The following is a 19,199-nucleotide window of genomic DNA, read 5'->3' as shown; positions in this document are numbered from 1 at the left end:
TTTCTTTCTGATCAATTATTTGGAACAAGGTTGTATTGGTGTTTATTTTGTCAAACTGTTATTCTTTTTTTATTTCGCCCAAGTCTTAAATTGTTTCTATCCATTTTCTGTGCCTCTTATCCACACTAGGGTCCTACTCTAAAAATAAAGCCTTAATTGGCAATAAAATGTCTTTAATCCAATTTTTAAAATGTGAACACATTAATAAGATTTTTATTATTTTAAACCAAAATGATTATGTAACATTTATCAATTGTCTTTTTGAATAATTCACTGATTTACTTTCGTGGCAACATGGTGTGACTTCAACAGAACCATCAAAACGGTGATGTGGTTTCAATGAGGCCTTTATAGTAGACGCATGTCTTAGGTCTACCCACTATACACATAGCAATTTTGGACAAATACTTTGGACCATGGAAAAGTGTTTATTTTGGCTGTCCGACAATTGTTTTTCACTATGGCTAAAAGCTGTGCCAGGTAATGTGCACGAAGCAAAATGTATTATGTGCAAGAAATGTTTGTGTTTTTTTGCTTTTGTTAGTTTAATTGTTTTTTTTTTTGTCGACTTGGTTTTAAATTTGATTTCAAAAGGCATTTAAAAAAAAGTCTTAAAATGTCTTGAATTTAACTCGTTTATGAGTGGTTGGAACCCTACTTTATTTTATTTTTTTATTTTAAGTGTTAGTAACATGGGCAGCACGGCGGCACAGTTCTGGGGTCATGAGATTGAACCTCCTGTGTGGAGTTTGCATGTTCTCCCTGTGATTGCGTGGGTTTCCTCCTGGCACTCCAGTTTCCCCCCACATTCCAAAAACGTGCATGTCAGGTTAATTGGCCGGTCCAAATTGTCCCTAGGTGTAAATGAGCGAGCAAATTATCTGTCCCTGTGACTGGCTGGCAACCGGTTCAGGGTGTTCCCTGCCCACTGCCAGAAAATGGATAGGCTTGGCCCCACCACCCCCGTGACCCTACTGAGAATAACTGGTGCAGATGATGGATGGATGTTAGTAACATATAAATGTATTTAGAAAAAAAGCAGCTAAATTATGCGGAAGATCCTTAGCCACTCGGGTCGTTGGGGCACCATTTCCTGCGGTGTGTCTTGAGCAAACTCAGCCTGGTGGAGTCCATCCCTCTCCAGGCCAACAAAGGTTTCCACCCATTCTCAGACCGGGGACTTTTCACATGTTCGGTGATTTTGCTCACCACTGCACTACGGAAACAAGTCTCATAATCGCTTGGTATCAGTATCTTGGCCTTGATACACGAGTACAAGTACAGTTATTGTATTACGTAGTCAGAAAAAACTCCAAAATGGTTAGATATGGAAAGGAAATTTGAAATTGAAAGACCGAAGCCAAGCCAGTCTTGTACGTACAGGATCACAGATGGTTGTTTAGCCTCCCGAAGAAAACCAGCGTCTCTAAAATTGTTCAGCTTGGCCTCACGCTGCTTAGCCCTGCGCCTCGCTCCTTTATATAGCGCTTAAATAAAAGAAACCAGACTGATACAGACTAATATTTCAGTTGCTAAATGTAACATTTGTTTTCCTTCAAAACGAATATGAGTTCAAAACAAATCACAAATCAAAACAAACTCAGGTGAAAAATACAGAACTTTTTAAGGATGCACGATGAATGTTTTTTCCCACCAACACAGATAAAATCCTGCCTCTGAAGACCAGTACCGATAACTGAGGAAGTTTTTTCAAAACAGAATGCTGGACTTGGAATGAAAAAAAAAAATTATCCATTATCCATGATTGGTGTGAGCAGGGGCTGTTAGAGCGGATTTTTGTTGGATGTGGGGTCTATTTTTTGCTGTTTGTACTTGTGCAGCTGCAATCCATTTTTGGTACTATATTGTAACCCTTTGCAAACTCTTGCTTCCTACTTTCGGACAGTCAGTGCATCGCCAGTTAAACAATATTTCGCGATCCATTATCCCTAAACCAATATTGCTGCATGCGGGGACCGGCAGAGCACACTTTTCTCAGGTCTAGCAGCTCTTTTTTGCCGTTAAGTCCACCAAAAAGCTGTGATCCAATATCTCCTATCGCATATTTCTGCGAGCAGGGACCAGCAGAGCGCAGTTCTGTCGGGCCTGGTAGTTCTTTTTTTGCCACTGTATTTCCGCTAAAAATTGAATTGCACTTGTGCAGCCTTGATCCATTATCTCCAATCCCATAATGCTGCAAGAGTGGACGGCAGAAGGCACTTTTGACCAGAGATGTTCCATTCTGACACCCTAAATTTAACTGCTTGGTTGTGGCCACATTCCATTATTTCGACCCAAGTATGGACGAGAGCAGGGGCAGGCTGGACGAATTTTTGGGGGGTTCAGGCTGCTGAAGCGTGCCATTGTGGTCCACCTAAAATGAACTGCTCCCGGACAGCAGAGATCCATTATCCTTGGTTTTACTATTTTTGTGGGATTAGAGTGCGATTTCAAAATGGGTCGAGGACTACTTAGCGGATTTTTTTGACCTCATTGATGGTGATGAATGAGGAATTATTGTCAAGTGCGTCAAGTGACTAATTATCTTGGTCTTTTTTCTAATCAGCCTGGTAACTGTGACATCATAATTGGCTGTTATTGTTCGGATCATTATTGTACATCCCTAGAAATTTTCTAACCACTTGGATTTTGCGTCTTAATGTTTTCCTCCGTTATTTTGTGCTATTCAAGAATGTTATGTTTGATGAATTGGCAGAGGCAGATAGGCGCAGTGTAGCAGTGGTCGCTTGGTTCTCGGAGACGATGTTGCGACGTCACAGGTAGACTTTCAGTTACCAGCAGCTTCACGTAGGCGGCGCTGTAGGTCATCAAAAGCTGGTGGGCTCGAACCTATAGCAAAATCAGAAAGGTAATATTATCAGAATTAGCCTTGCAGAAATTATTGAATATTTGCAGATTTTTGTATGTCAAACATATCCTGTTAATTGCTACTTGCACAAGTTTTTCCAACATTTTGGTGTCAGGAAACTAGGTCGAGTTTGGTTAAAGAGTTCCAGGGAGACAAAATAGTGTTTTGCCGGCAACAGGATGGTTTCAAGGGCAGCACGGCGGCGCAGTGGTTAGCGCATGTGCGGCACAGTTCATGTCTTGGGAACCTCCTGCGTGGGTTCAAATCCAGCTCCAGACTTCCTGTGCGGAGTTTGTATGTTCTCCCCGTGCTTGCGTGGGTTTCCTCCGGGCACTCCGGTTTCCTCCCACATTCCAAAAACATGCATTTCAGGTGAATTGGCCGGTCCAAATTGTCCCTAGGTGTGAATGAGCGAGTGAGTTGTCTGTCTCCGTGTGCCCTGCGATTGGCTGGCAACCAGTTCAGGGTGTCCCATGCCCACTGCCCGATGATTGCTGGGATGGGCTCCAGCAACCCCGCGACCCTACTGAGGATAAGCGGTGTAGCTGATGAGATGAGATGAGATGAGGATGGTTTCAAGGGACTTTTTGAGGTGAGTAAGTAAAACAGTCAGTTAGACATAACAATTTTTCCAAGTCTACTTTTTTTTTTAGTTCTGTTAGCAGATAATTTTGCTCATTTTAGGTATTATGGTAATAATTTAAATATTTTTATCTCTAAAATTTATATATATTTCTTATCCATCCATCCATTATTTGCAACACTTATCCTCAGAAGGGTAGGGGGGTGCTGGAGCCCATCCCAGCTATCTTCAGGCAGTGGGCAGGGGACACCCTGAACCGGTTGCCAGCCAGTCGCAGGGCACACAGACACAGACAACTCAGTCGCTCATTCACACCAAGGGACAATTTGGACCGGCCAATTAACCTGACATGCATGTTTTTGGAATGTGGGAGAAAATTCGAGTGCCTGGGGGAAACCCACGCAGGCATGAGGAGATCATGCAAACTCCACACGGGGAGGCTGCGGTGGCTGGACTTGAACCCTGGACCTCTGCACCATGGGCTGCGCACTAACCATGCAGCTGCCGTGACACCCTTCTTTTCTAATCTCGTTTCCTTATTTTGAACTGGACTTAAGCATTTCATGGTGTACGGCACAAAGTTCAGGTAAAAAAGATGAAAAAAATTCAGTAAATTGATGTGGAAAAATAATCTTGCTTTTTGATTTATTAAAAGACATTTGACATTTCTTTATCTTAATGTATGTGTTATTTTATGGTTTTGCATTGCACATTTAAAAACATATTTAGAGTACTGCTCTCCATTTTTTAGGCATATCCATGCATCCATTATCGGCACTGCTTATCCTCAGTAGGGTCGCGGGGGTGCTGGAGCCCATCCCAGCTATCTTCGGGCAGTGGGCATGGGACACCCTGAACTGGTTGCCAGCCAGTCGCAGGGCACACGGGGACAAACAACTCACTCGCTCATTCTCACCTAGGGACAATTTGAACTAGCCAATTAACCTGAAATGCATGGGTTTTTTTGGGAATGTGGGAGGAAACCCGCACAAGCACGGGGAGAACATGCAATCTCCACACAGGAGGTTCGATCTAATGACCTCAGAATTGTGCCGCGGACGCGCTAACCATTGCGCATATATGTTTGTTGTTTTGCACCAAAAAATGAAACAGTCCTGTTTTTCTTTTGAATTGAATTGTTACCATGTAAAAGCAGGTCTATTTTTGCTATCTGCAGCAGGATTTAAATTTTCACTGCACCTGAGCAGGCAAAGATGCATCTGGGATGAGACTATAGTTGTTTGTGACTTTAGAAGAATTAGCAGTCGAGGATGTGCTGCTTTTGTTTCTCATAAGAGGTCTTGTCTCCCCCAAATCTAGCTCTGCACCCAGATGACTTTCACCTTCCTTGTCAACGCTCTGGACTTCGGCCACCAGGACCAGATGGGACATCTTCTTTTTAAGCTTGCTCTGATCAAACAGTCAAATCAGAAAACAAAAATCTTGTAAAATGTTTCTTTTTTTTCTTTTGATAACTCACCCAAGTGTCAATGCCTGCTAAATTGTGCTCCTCCATTGTCTCAGTCAGCCTTTGCAAACAACCAGCCATATCCCAGTACAGAAAATACAGCTAAAAAAAGGCAAAATATGATCAGTCAGTTCTTCTTTTAAAAAAAAAACATCAAGAGTATTTTTTTAATTTTAATATGCTCTGTTTTCCTTCATAAATAAGACAAGCATTTTTATTATTTTGCCTTATTTTTAGATACTGTAATGTTGTTTTAGTAGGAAAGAAGATTGGTATTATTTTTTTGATTTTTCTTATTTGTATTTATTCATTTATTTATTTGTTTGTTTTTTAAGCAGCTGGTTGGCGAGCGCACAGCCCCACAGTTAAAATACAGCTACTACAGCCTCCCAGTGCAGAGTTTGCATGTTCTCTACGTGCCTGCGTGGGTTTCCTCCGGGCACTCCGGTTTCCTCCCACATTGCAAACATGCTCGTCAGGTTAATTGGCTGGTCCTAATTGTCCCTAGGTGTAAATCAGCGAGTGAGTTGTCTGTCTCTGTGTGCCCTGTGACTGGCTGGTAACCAGTTCAGGGTATCCCCTGCCCACTGGCCGAAAATGGATGGGATTGGCTCCAGCACCCCCGCGAACCTACTGAGGATAAGTGGCACAAGATAAATAATAGTGCCCTGGTCAGCAAATTTGCCTAACATGCCTTATTGTTTCAGCTGAAAAAAATGTTCCACCTCTTAAAAAAATCTTAAAACTTACAAAAAAGATCATACCATATCAGATAGTTTTATTTCTTTCATCCATCCATCCTGTATGTGCACCGCTTATCCTCAGTAGGATCATGGGTTGCTGGAGCTCATACCAGCCACCTCCAGGACACCCTGAAGTGTTTGCAAGCCAATCGCAGAGCACACATAGAGACAGAAAACTCACTCCTAGGGACAATTTGAACCAGCCAATTAACCTGACATTCATCATTTTGGAATGTGGGAGGAAACCGGAGTGCCCAGAGAAAACCCACGCAAGCACGGGAAGATCATGCAAACTGCACAGGAAGGCTGCATGGTAGCTGGATTTAAACCCATGACCTCAAAACTGGCCGCAAATGTGCTAAGCACTCATCCGCCGTGCTGCCATTTCTTCTTCCATTGAATGTTTATTTAATATTTATCTAATTTTAACATACAAGTATTTTCTATTAAAATAAAAAGGGAAACAAATATTGAATGTTTTGGTTTCTTACGTAAAATTAAAAAATATGTAAAATGAAAGAGGTATTGCATGTGCAAAGTCCAGTAGGCCTACTACCAGTAATATTTAAGCAAAACATTGCTTTTTTATTTTCTAATTTTGAAATATTATATTTAATGTAGACTTTTTTTCTTTCGTGTTATATTTATTTCATATTACCATTCTTTTACATATTTTTCCAGTAAAATTAGAAAAATCATCCGAAATTTGAATCTCCCAAGGAGACATTTATTTTGTATTGATGATACATTTGACACTGCAAAAATTAAACTGATTATATTAAATGATGATAATTCAAAACCAATTGGCAGTTAGTTTAACATCTATAGTATATTTTTATTTCACAAAAAGTATGGTTGGATCCCTTAACCACACTGGTCGTAAGGGCACCATTTCCTGTGGTGTGTCACGTGCAAGTACAGTCTGGTGGTGCCCTTCTCTCTCCAGGCAGAGTATATTCATATAATAAATGTAGAGGTCGGTGCTTTTTCCACACATTTTTTCAATGAATGATTTGTTACTTCCCAACTACATGACTCCAAATATCACATAGCAAACATACATGGTGAGAATTGTTTTTGTTTCCCCCCTATTCAAAGGGACCTAGTGGTAAAAAAACATTTGTTTAGATAAAAAAAACAATAATTTGAATAGTAGGCAAACATGTTTGAACTATCATACCGAAAATAATTTTTGTTAGAATTCATAGCCCGGGAAATTTGAATTTCTTTTTTTCTTTTTTCTTTTGTGGAATCCCTACCGAGAAGTCGCTGCCATGTTTGCCTGCCATCTTCCTGCTACGCATTAGACAATACTGTGCCATCTAGTGGTCAAATTTTACACACTGGGGCTTTAAAGTGATTTATGCTGAATGTACAGATTGATTGTCAAACCTCCATGCTCCCTTTGCAGTTAGACACCCAGTCAGCCACGCCCACCAGCAGCTTGTGCTTGAGCATCATCTCATTTGCCTGGATCAGCCGCACGTCCACATTCATGTTGATCTGACGCCAATGAGAATAGGTTTGAATCCCGACAAACTCTGAACAAGATTGCGTTTCACGCTACCTCCTTTTTGTTGTGGTGGAGAACGAAGATGATAGCCGTGGTGAGAAAGATGGCTATCAGACTGACGCTCAGGCACAAGACCCAGAGGTCGCTCAAGGTCATGAAGAGGCGCAGCATGGAAAAGATGGCGCACCACAAGACCACGTACAGAAACTGCAAGGGAAGTTAACGTCGATCACCTAGTATGCTAGCACGAAATAAAGGTGAAGCGTCAATAAAAGTCACATTAAAACCCACTGTGGAAGCAGAACTGCTTTAAAGGTTTAACTGAGTCAAACCGCTTTAAAACTTTGAGAGCATCTTCAAAGTGTTTTAACTCAAGAGTTGGTATTGTTTTAAAGCTTTAATTTTGGTCCAAAGCCTCTATAAAATTTTGAAAGCAGATTTAAATTGGTTTAACTCCGGCTTTAAAGCTTAAACTCGGAGTTCAACCACTTTTAAAGCTTTGATCACAGTGTTAAAGTTTTAAAACATGAGTCTAACTTTAAAACTAAATGCTGCTTCTAAGTTGCTTTTACTCTCAAGTTAGTACTGCTTTCAAGATTTGACTTTAAGTTAGAACTGTTTTCAAACTTTAAAACAGATTTATAATGGCTCAAATTTACACTTAAAACGACTCTAAAGTTTTAAATCTTAGTCAAAGCCCCTGTAAAACTGACTTGAGCTTCAAAGCAGCTTTAACTCCAGAGTTAAAACTCCTTTAAAAGTTTAAAGTAAGATTTGTAATCTATTTGATTTAAAGTTTTTTAAAGCAGTTTGAGCTTAAGTCAAATCTTCCTAAATATGCTTTCTAAAGTGTGAGCGGTAAATCTTTAAAGCAGTTCTACCCATGAAGTTAAATCAGCTTTGAAAACTAAATTAGTTTTGCAGTTGTGTCTTTTAGGAGTTGAGAAAACTTTAACGCTTTAACTCCGAGTCAATGCCACTTTAAGACTTAAGAGCAGATTTAACGCAGTTTGCTCAGAAGTTAAAACCTCTGTAAAGGTATAATTGACTCAAGGCCACTTTAAAAAATTGAAAGCCTATTTAAAGCATCTTTCTTTTAAACTTCAAATCAGAGATGAATCTTAAAACTTTTAAATCAGAACTAGTTAAACGAGGAAAAAGTATTTTGAAATACAAGTAAATGTTCCTCCTTTTTTGGACGATTTAGCTCACTCTAAGTATTTTTTCTATATGTTTTACCTTTAAAACGAACATTTTTAAAGATCGCTGCTAATGTGAAGAATAATACTTACAATTAGAAAATTTTTTGGGAGAAAAACAGGTTTTCCTATTTATTTCCCTTACCGGCGCCATTACAAACTGGAAGAGGGACGAGTTAAAAATCAGGAACCTTCTGACTGAAGGAACTTCCAGGACTGTTTTCAGAGGAGCCTCGATATCTGAGATCGGAATCTAACACAAAACCAAAAGTCAAACGATATTAAGGATGATCCCACACTGATATTGATTTTTTTTTCCTGATCTGTGTGGGGAACCTGAAAGCCTTTCCTCGCCAACGAGGAGCTGCATATGGAGAGATCAAAGGTGGGGTTTAGGAGAGAATGGCTCGGAAATACCATGACACACTGACCTAGGGAAAAGAAAATGGGATTAATAGCACAAGCATATTTTGTTTTGTTTTTTAATCTTACATTACCATTTTTCCAGTTGTGTTGATTGTTCACTAGTGATTGGGTTTCATCAATGTAGCTCTCTTCCATCCTGTGATCTTCACAAATCTTGTTCACCATCTGCTCGGAAGACAACAAACTGATTCCTCATTTGATGAAAAGAAGAACAAGTCATTGTAAAAAAGAAAAGAAAATAAGAGTCAACAGATGACCGTTGAACACAAAGAGGTGTGACACACTTAGCTAGCGTGTCAATGGCTATCATGGGACTACATAAAAAAGGGAAATTGATATTCTAGCCATATTTTATATGTGTGCCCTGCGGTGATGGGCCCTCTCCTCGTGAGAGGTAAGAGAGGTAAGAGAATTCTCCCACAGTGGTCCGCTGCATGTCGTAATAGGCAACTAAAGTGGAGGGAGCTAGGGGACTGGGGATCCTCTCCTCTCTATCTCTACTCCCTAAGAGACAGCAAGGCAAAGAAAGGGGGGCGGGAGACCGAAAGGTCTCGCAAACCCTAGGTATAGGGTCACTAAATGTGAGAGGATGTAGAAGTAAAGCGACTGAGTGGAAGAAAGAGGAAATCGAAAGGATGATGACTAAAAGGAAGGTTGATGTGTTAGCCTTGAGTGAAACAAAGATGAAAGGAAAGGGTGAATTACAGCTTGGAGGTATGTATGGTAGAAAGTCTAGAGTTAAGGGTGGACATGCTAGAGAAGGAGTGGCTGTGCTTGTGAGTGAGAAAGCAAAAGAAAAACTGGTGGAGTGGAAAGAGGTATCTTCCAGATTGATGTGGGTGAGGTTGAAGTGGGGTTTAGAAGTATGGACGTTCATAAGTGCATATGGACCTGGTTTAGAAAGAAGCGCTGAGGAGAGAGAGGAGTTTTGGAAGGACCTGTCCGAATGTGTGGCAAGTGCGAAAGAAGGGTGGAAAGTGGTAATACTAGGTGACCTGAATGCGAGAGTGGGTGATGAAACGGTTGAAAATGTGATTGGTAGATATGGAATACCAGGAAGAAATGAGAGTGGGAAGAAATTGATTGTGGTGATTGTGTGTGATGTGTGGAAAATGAGTTGGTGATTGCAAATAAATTGTCTAAAAAGAGGGACGTGAATAAGTATACCTTTGTCAGAGTGGATGGTGGTGAGATGGTGGACAGAGCACTGATGGAGTTTGTGGTCGTTTGGAAAGGGATGTTAAAAAGATTGTTGGATGTGCATGTTTACAGAGGTGAAATGAGTGGTATGTCTGATCATTTTTATGTGGAAGGAAAACTGAGAATAGATGGATCGTGGAGGGCGAGTTGTAAGAAGAGTGTGAGGAAAGAGGTGAAAATGTCAGAGTTGGATAAGGCAGAAAAGGAGAGAGTTTAAAGAGAGGATAAGGGAAGAGTATGAACAGATTAGTAGAAGAGAAATTGAGAGTGTGGAAATGGAATGGAAGTGGTTTAAAGAGGCAGTGTTGAGGAGTGCAAAAGAGGTGTGTGGAATGAGAAAAGTCTGTCGAGGTATTAGGAAAGGAAGTGAATGGTGGAATGATGAGGTATCAGAGGCTGTGACAAAAAAGAGACGTGCCTTTGAGGAGTGGCTGCAAGACAAGAGTGGTGATGCGTATGAAAGGTATAAAGGTTGGTAAAAGCGACAATAGAAGCAGTGAAAAGGAAAACAAATGATGAATGGTGTTGAAAGATAGGAGTGAACTTTGAGGAAAAGAGAAAAGTGTTCTGTAAAGAAGTGAAAAGAGTAAGAAAGAGCGAGTCCGGAAAGGAAGAGAAAGTGAATGATAGGGATGGTAGATTGCTGGTTAGCGGTAGTGCAGTCAGGACGAGATGGGCTGAGTATTTTGAGGAGTTGCTAAATGTGGAGGATGGAAGAGAAGTGAGAGTCGAGGCAATCGATAGTATGGAGAGAATGCCCGTGTTGGGTGACTCAAATGTGAAGCCTGTGGAAACATGGGAAGTGCAAGAGGCAATGAAAGAAATGAAAAGGGGGAAGGCACCTGGGTTGGATGGTTGTACTGCTGAATGCTTGAAAAAAAGTGGCACAGCCATGATTGACTGGTTAGTACGCTTGTTGAATGTATGCTTTTTAAGTGGTGTGGTTCCTGTTGATTGGTGTAGTGCATGTGTTGTGTCATTGTATAAGGGTAAAGTTGATTATTATGAATGTAGCAATTCGAGAGGTATCAGTTTGTTGTCTGTGCCGGGTAAGCTGTATAGAAGAGTCTTGATTAAGAGAGTGAGAGGAAGAACAAATGAGGTGGTGATGGAGGAGCAGAGTGGTTTCAGGAAAGGAAGAGGATGTGTGGATCAGGTGTTTGCAGTACGACAGGTGTGTGAGAAATATTTTGCAAAAGGTAATGATGTTTATTTGGCTATCATGGACTTGGAAAAGGCGTATAACAGAATTGATAGAGAGGCATTGTGGCAAGTAATGTATGGAGTGGGTGGAAAGTTGTTGGAAGCATTGAAGAGCTTGTGTGAGAGTAGGGAGTGAGACAAGTGAGTGGTTCCCTGTGTTAACTGGTGTGAGACAGGGGTGTGTGATGTCACCATGGCTGTTTAATGTGTACATGGATGGCGTGGCGAAAGAGGTGAATGCAAGAGTATTTGGCAGAGGTGTAGAGACGATCAATAACAGTGGAACGGTGTGGCAGGTAAGTCAGTTGTTTGCAGATGACACAGCGCTTGTGGCTGATTCTGAGGAAACATTGAAAAGGTTCTTAATGGAGTTTGGAAGAGTGTGTGATAGGCGTAAGTTATGTGTGAATGTTGGGAAGAGTAAGGTGATGAAGTGTTCACGTGGTGGAGTGGGCATGGCGTTAGAAATAAGGTTGCATGAACAGGTGCTGGAAGAAGTTGAAAGCTTTTAGGTACTAGGGTTGTGATGTGGTTGCAGTTGGTGGAATGGAGTGCGAGGTATTGCACAAAGTGAATCAAGGAAGCAAGGTTTTGGGTGCTCTGTGGAGAGTGATGAACAACAAGAGTATGAGTATGGATGTTAAGAGGGGACTGTATGAGAGTGCTATAGTGCCGACTGTGTTGTATGGTGCAGAGACTTGGAGCCTGAACGCAGATTTGAGAGGGAATTAAATGTTTTTGAGATGAAGTGTTGGAGGAGCATGTTAGGAGTGACAAGTTTGGATAGATTGTGAAATGAAATTGTGAGAGACAGGACTGGAGTAGTAGTGGATCTGAGCAAGCGTGTGGATAAGAGAGTACTCGGTTGGTTTGGACTCACTGAGAGGATGGATGAGGAGCGAATGTTGAAGAGGATCTACAGAGCAGAAGTCAATGGAAGGAGACCGCGGTTGACGTGGATGGATGGTGTTATGAGTGCAGTGCAGGAAAGAGGTCTAAATCTAGTGGAAGCTAGAGCTCTTGTTAGGATAGGAATGAGTGGAGAGGTGTTGTAAAAGGATAGTGGGATATTTGGACGCATTCTAAGGGATGGGCAGGGCACCTGTATGATGCGGCAGGGGTAAACCAGTGAAAGCTGTCGGGCCCTGCTGTTGAACAAAAGAGTGTGTTGTGTCACCCTGACCCGAGTGACATGGCCGCTTTCTTGTGTCCCGTTTCATCTGGAGGGACGAAAGCATGACCAACTTAGGTGCAGAGGTGCCTAACTTGTGGTCCAAAAATGTTTGTGTGTGGGGTTTTTTTTTTTGCTATTTTTTTCCCATTTTTATTTTCTTGTTATTGTATGTGTTTGTCTTGCTGTCGGTCACCCCACTTGAGGGATATGACCAAGGTAGGTAGAAATATTTTGTATTGATCAGCACAGAAAAGGTATGACAGCAATATATGGCACGAAAAACATTCATATGCCAGAGCTTCTTCTTTAAATAAAAAAAACGGTAACGTTTATTGTAAAGGGGATTAACAACACAGGATAAGTGTACTTAAATAAGATTGAATTCACATTTTTTATAAATGTCTCACATTTTGCATGGTCATTTTCACATGAATGCACGTTTTTTTTACCTCAACTCTTTTTTCACCAGATTTGAAAAAGACAACACCACCTAACTCAAGTCAGCCATCTCCAAACTCAGATCCGACCATCTTTATCCTGACCTCGCCATCAGCACAGAAGAGGTGGTGAGAGCCCTCAAGAGAACCAAAATTACCACACAATTGACCAGCAGCACAGTCCCCGGGTCATGGAAACACTCCACAGTGATCCCGATCCCGAAGAAGGGCATCACCAATGTGCTCAACGACTTGAGACCTGTGGCTCTCACCTCCCTGGTGACGAAGGCCATGGAGAGGATCATAAAAGGTCACATCACCAAAGCAACCGACCCGTTGATGGATCCTCTTCAGTTCGCTTATCGGGCTGGTAGAGGGATTGATGATGCTAAGATTTTCATCCTTGATACCATCCACAGGCATTTGGATACCCCCAGCACCACAGCCAGACTTCTGTATTCAGACTTTTCTTCAGCATTCAACACCATGCAGCCTCACTTCTTAGGTGAAAGACTCAAAGGAGGAAGACTGGCTTCATCCCCAGGGCTGCTCAGCACCTGAACTCGCAGCCCCCGCCCCCTAGTTTTCAGTAGTGTTCTGCCCCTGCATTATTCACGACAATGCATTAACTCGTTTATATTGGAACTCATTTATTTTGGTACCTTTAATACATTTTATTCTCTTTTGAACATTTTATTCAGTCTTATTTATTGTATGGACTTCAGCACTTTACGGTCGAACATTGGAACATTGCATTATTATATGTATGTGGGTGGGTGTTGTATGCTACTTGTGTGCTTTTATAATCGCCCCCTGGGGACAAAAAAAAGTTTTGATCGATTGATTGAGTGATTGGTTTTTGTTCAACCGTATATTCTTTAAGATTAAAAGATTAAACATGTGAAACTAATGAAAACAAGATTTTGACTTGAAATTACATAATACTACTTACAACGTCCAAATTTTAAGTTGGTTAGGTAAAAACAATGTAGTGTGTCAAGGTGGTGTGGAAACTTTGGTAAGAAATGAGTAAAAATCTAACAATTATACAATCAAATCACAGAATATGTGTCCTAACATGATTGAGTGTCAAATTTATTTTAATGATCATTATTACACCATTTCACATTTTTTTAAAGGTTTTTCATTTTGAATATAAATATTACAATACTAAATGTTTCCTGTTTATTGTTAAGGTTTATACAATTTTTGGATTTAAAAAATACAACTGAAACTTATGAATGTATTATTTTCACGTCCTTACATGATACATTTTAGTTGAGAAGATTACCTCTTACCGTTTCAAAATTGTAATTTGTCAGGCAAAAACAATAAAAATATGTAAAAAAGTTATATGGGAACTTGTTTAAAAAATAATGATAATATAGCAATCATGTAAATGTGTGTAAAAATATGTATCTTGCGCTGTTATGACAGAAATACACTTTTACAAAAAAAGAGAAGAACATTTTTTATTTTAGATGGATAATGTACTTTTAAAACGGAATTGAGGCAAACCACAAACTGTAACTATTATTATGTAATCTGGACAAAAAGCGGAAGATCTTTAAGAGCAAAACATTTTATTAGGTTAAAGTAAAACAGAAACTAATAGGGCTTGGAAAAAAATATATCCATTGATTCATTATTATTAAAGTGAAATTAATTTAGATAAAATAAAAAAAGTAGAATAATGACATGCACGTCAACATTTTATCCGGTGACCCTACATTGCCATATCACCATATTGATAAAAACTTTCTTCAAAACACCCTTGTGTACTATCTGCTGAGTTTTTGCAGATAACTATTTTACATCACTTCCATTGTTGGAGCACCTGCTACAGAGGGATATACTTCATTTACACCATCAGAATTAACAGGACACCAAACTGCACCATGATGGGTGGATAGGACCTGAAGCAACTGGAAAGAGGGTCAATGAATTATAAAATCAACCAAAACAATGCTATAGTTGTTCGGTATTGAGACAAGTCTGTCAACTGGTGTCCTCTTTTGTTGGCATTGCACCCCTCGACCATGTGAGACGCTGAGATCCGAAGACAAAACACATAATTGATGTTTCCTAGACCATCCATTGTGGAAACATACAAGAGATTCATGGGTGGTATGGATGTTCTGGATACGTTGTCCACCCTGTACAAATACAGCTTCAGACCGTAAGATGGTACTTGTATAATAGATGGCATGCTGTCACAGGTGCACTTCTTGGTCACTGTATTAACGAGGCATGAAGGCACTGGACAGAGAGAAAAACTTTATGCTATTGAGAAGTCAGGGTTGGCAGACCACTCTCCCCTCCAATAGTTTCCTCTCAGCCACATTCCACACCATCACACGAACGACCAAAGAAAAGGTGTCGATGGACCACAGTGCCTCCAGATGTCATAAGAGATATGGTGGAAAAGAGTCAAAGGTGAAGGCACTGGATAGGTCACTATTCGTATTTGCGCTGTGGAAATGCAATGTCCATCTCTGCCTGTACAAGGACAGTAACTGTTTCCATGCTTACCACATGGCATAAAAACGCGAAGTTAGCAATTTGAAAAAATATAGGCTGATGTTTTTGCCGGGACTGCTGTTTTCATTCATGGTTACGACTTGGTTACACAATAAATGGAAAAATAAGGTAGCACTTTAACAAAGCCCAAGTTTCTTGTTGAACAATGTTAATTTCTTTAATATTTTTCATTAAAAAACAAGAGCTACTGTTAAAGGTGGCAGTATGAAAACTAAAAAAGGATAAGGTTGTTGTTCTATAATTAGAATGATAGGCAAATCCTCTGGTATCATATATGATACCAATATGAAGACACATTACAAATATTTTTTCCCAATTCTTTAAAGCTTTCATTTTCAAAAAATCTGAATTTTCTGACCAATATTTCTGGGGTCGGGCATTACAGAGTTAAAAACACTAACAAGACTTTGAACAAAAAAATACATGAATTAATCTTAAGTTTATGGGGTGATGGACACATGTGGGGGGAAGCAGGAACTCAAAAGAATGACCCGACCACCAAAAGACCCAGTGGGAGGCTTCCACATCCCTGTCCCAGCGTCTATTGGCTCCTATCTCGGCAGCACAGAGAAAGCCCCTCGGCTGCGCCTGGTTTCCTTTCTCGGCCACGAGGTGTAAGGACATTAAGACGTCCCGTTACTGCAGCCTCCGTCAGTTTTTTTTCTTTTCTTTTTTTTGGGCCGTATGGTATCCAAGGGGGAGGTTATGTTGGGGTCTGGTGTTCTGTTAATGTTTGGGGTTAATTTGTTATTATTAAAATTGTATTTAATTACATAAGACATGGCAATAGAATACACGACATATCCACCTCAATGTCTGTGTAACAACAGACAAAAGAGCAAACAAACTAAAAAGGAGAAAAGCATTTTTTATAGAGATAGTCCCACCCTTTCGACGTTCACCTTTATTAGATGTATCGAAATAATCATACAAAAAAGAAAAAAGAACACCTCTGTAGCCCGAGAATTAGTTGTTTAAATACCTCATCAGTAATGGGTCATTGTGATTTTCTAGGAAATTGGATTTATAACCGGCTTCATGTTTTAGTTGTTGACTGGGCGTATTTTTACTCGTCCTTTAATAATTACAATCTCTCGATAACATTGTAACAATATAGTCACGTGATAAGTTGTGATTTTAGGAATTCACATTCAACTGGTAGCCTTTTGTGATAATCTGTAACAAAAAAAAGTAGTTCTCATCCTCAGAAAGGTTGCTGACCCCTGTTTAGATCATTAAACACTATCGGGAATTAAAGCTACGATAAAAAAAGATCAGCTTTACAGATTTAGAGAAAAAGAGATCTCTTACCTGCCCCCCTGTGCAAAGTTCTTCATGTCAAATGAATTTTAGTGTTGCTAAAAAAGAGGCTCGTAAGTCACGCCAATACCTAAAAGCAGCTGGATCAGACTTTCGAATTTGGATTCAGCTTCTCTTTTTTGCTCTCTCTCTCAGCTTGTGACTCAGCTCAGCCTCATGACTACTGGAATGCACTTCACGCTTCCAACACAACTCCACTTTAACATGAGACTTTACTTTTAGGAGAATTGAGCCATGACACATATCCGGATGGCAAAGTTGACTTCCCCTTGAAGGGTTATGAGATTGTATTTCTTTTTTATCAAAGTGTAAACATTGGCTTTGTTTAGATAGTTGCCAGACCCTTTTTGCCTTTATCTGTAAATAAATAGAGGGATTGTCTGAATGTTTTTGCTTGATATAGTCAACAAAATGTATTTCATAAAGGCTCACAAAATATTACATATTTTAACAAGATTTCAATTTTGGGGGGTGGCTTTTGACTAATAATTACTTTTTAAAAAAAACGTTTTTTATCGGTTATTTGTTTACAAATGAAAAAAAAAATATCACATATTCACAATTTTATTAATTTTCAGAAGATTGTTTTAAAACTTTTTGTTTCTGAACATTAAAAATAAAATTATTTTAAAAATGATCAAAAAATAATATTTTAAACAATGCCAATCCAGCCAGTTCTTTTGGACGAATCTTTTTTGTGTGTGTGTGTGTTTATTTATCTATTTATTCATTTATTTATTTATTTGGAGGGGGGGGGTTATCTGTTTACAATCAACAATTGTTTTTAATTGTTCACCTTCAAGGGCAGCACGGCGGCGCAGTGGTTAGCGCTTGTGCGGCACAGTTCATGTCATGGGAACCTCCTGCGTGGGTTCAAATCCAGCTCCAGACTTCCTGTGCGGAGTTTGTATGTTCTCCCCGTGCTTGCGTGGGTTTCCTCCAGGCACTCCGGTTTCCTCCCACATTCCACAAACATGCATTTCAGGTGAATTGGCCGGTCCAAATTGTCCCTAGGTGTGACTGAGCGAGTGAGTTGTCTGTCCCCGTGTGCCCTGCAAACGGCTGGCAACCAGTTCAGGGTGTCCCCTGCCCACTGCCCGGAGATGGCTGGGATGGGCTCCAGCCCCCCCGCGACCCTAATGAGGATAAGCGGTACGGCTAATGAGGGAATGAGGATGTTCACCCTCATATTTGAGGAATTTTTTCCAAGATTTTTTTTTTCTACTGATTGTTCAAAAAATATTTCTTGAAGGATCACAAAGGAATCATTATTTTTAAACAGTAATTCTGTTTTGAGAGGTTATTTTGAAACGATCGTGTCACAGACCAGGAACGGACACTGGACCCAATAGCGTTCGTTTGACTCCGTTTTTAATAAGAAAGAGAACAGTACTTGCATCCACGATCCGATGATCGTCGGTCACGGGTAGCAGATGGCAGGAACGCGGAAGTGGCACTTCCGTGTCGAGCGAGGGTAGTCGTTGGCAGCGAGAAAAACAGGTTGATGGCCGGGGCAGAGGAGCAAAAACAGAAACAGGTCCAGTAAATAGGTCGGCAACGGGTATCAGGCAGGAAACAGGGCAGGATCGGGTCGGAGGGTACAAAGGCTTGCCTAGCTGAGAACATTCGCAGACGGTCTGAAGGGTTCCGTTCGGAAGACGGGAGTTTAAAAAGAGTCCAGGTCCCGTGGCTGTGGTGTCATGACAGATCGTGGGTTTTGTTTTTGTTTTTGTTTTTTTATTGGTTATTCATTTACATGAGAAATCATTTTGAAATTGTTCTCCTCGAACGACGATTGAATGTGATGGGTTTGAAAAAATAAACATGGATTTTGGTTGATTAGATTTAACTCAGGTTTTGGGGTGGAGGGGGTGGTTGTTCAAATAAAGGTGTCATGATTGCCGATTGAGCGCAGCTGCGACGGCTTAATTGGCGCTATTAGCCCGGACAGCTGATTGGCTGATACTCTCTTTTTAAACCCCCAGTTATGCAAACTGTTGCTTCCAGCTCAGTAAGCCTTTTTGTCTGACTCCGTTCCTGCCCTGCTTTTTTCTGCCTTATCTTTGTTGCCAACCTGTTTCCGGACCTGACTTCGCCCCGTTCTGCCTGCCTGTTACCTGACCTGTTTTGCCCCGTTATTTGCCTGCCTCCTGCTACCGTCCTCGCTTACGAACTTGACACCGCCTTTGATCTCCAGTCCCGGCCAACGACTTGCTATTCCCGCCTGTTTCCGATCCTCTTCTCCAGACACGGCCATCGGATCGTGGAAGCAAGCCTTACTTTCCCTCTTTATCAATAAGAACTGAGAAAACGAGCGCTATTGGGTCCTGTGTCCGTTTCTGGTCAGTCACAAAAGGATCACAAGGCATAAACTATTTCAAACAGTAATTCAGTTTTTAGTGCGATGTTTTGGCCCAAAAACTTTTTTTTTCTTTCAGTTATTTATATGCAAAAAATACAATTTTTCAATTGTTTCAGATTTGAGGGATTTTTTTATAAAAATGTTTGTTAGTTATTTTGAGC

At 40.5% G+C, this 19,199-nt stretch overlaps 1 protein-coding gene and 1 long non-coding RNA gene across 4 annotated transcripts; one reads left to right on the top strand and one right to left on the bottom strand.

Moving 5' to 3' along the window:
- Positions 1 to 1,601: 1,601 nt before the first annotated feature.
- On the bottom strand, positions 1,602 to 16,858 carry tmem268 (transmembrane protein 268). Of its 3 annotated transcripts, none has more exons than XM_088328834.1 (9): positions 16,668 to 16,858; positions 8,873 to 8,992; positions 8,712 to 8,806; positions 8,521 to 8,628; positions 7,231 to 7,383; positions 7,056 to 7,166; positions 4,933 to 5,022; positions 4,653 to 4,862; positions 1,602 to 2,850 (listed from the first exon to the last, which is right to left on the bottom strand). In XM_088328834.1, the coding sequence occupies exons 2-9, from the start codon at positions 8,964 to 8,966 to the stop codon at positions 2,683 to 2,685; spliced, it is 1,029 nt and encodes a 342-aa protein (XP_088184960.1). In that variant the 5' UTR covers positions 8,967 to 8,992; positions 16,668 to 16,858; the 3' UTR covers positions 1,602 to 2,682. The 3 variants fall into 3 exon arrangements, with proteins under 3 accessions (XP_088184960.1, XP_088184958.1, XP_088184959.1); XM_088328832.1 differs by having other exon boundaries at positions 8,873 to 8,966; XM_088328833.1 differs by lacking the exon at positions 16,668 to 16,858 and adding an exon at positions 9,969 to 10,353 and having other exon boundaries at positions 8,873 to 8,966.
- On the top strand, positions 9,424 to 13,655 carry LOC148370984 (uncharacterized). The gene is made up of 2 exons (XR_015849743.1): positions 9,424 to 13,125; positions 13,235 to 13,655. It is a non-coding gene; the product is annotated as an uncharacterized LOC148370984 (long non-coding RNA).
- Positions 16,859 to 19,199: the final 2,341 nt, after the last annotated feature.

This window comes from Urocampus carinirostris, chromosome 2 (genome assembly GCF_059441175.1).
Source record: "Urocampus carinirostris isolate Australia breed hairy pipefish chromosome 2, RoL_Ucar_1.0, whole genome shotgun sequence".
NCBI lineage: Eukaryota > Metazoa > Chordata > Actinopteri > Syngnathiformes > Syngnathidae > Urocampus > Urocampus carinirostris.
This window is presented reverse-complemented; position numbering and strand designations above follow the sequence as displayed.

Coding starts and splice junctions, on each gene's coding strand:
- tmem268 (XM_088328834.1), bottom strand. CDS start 8,966: ATGGTGAACAAGATTTGTGAAGATCACAGGATGGAAGAGAGCTACATT. Junction 7,384..8,520: donor TCCAGTTTGTAATGGCGCCG/GTAAGGGAAATA, acceptor CTTCCCTTGCAG/TTTCTGTACGTGGTCTTGTG. Junction 7,167..7,230: donor TCCACCACAACAAAAAGGAG/GTAGCGTGAAAC, acceptor CATTGGCGTCAG/ATCAACATGAATGTGGACGT.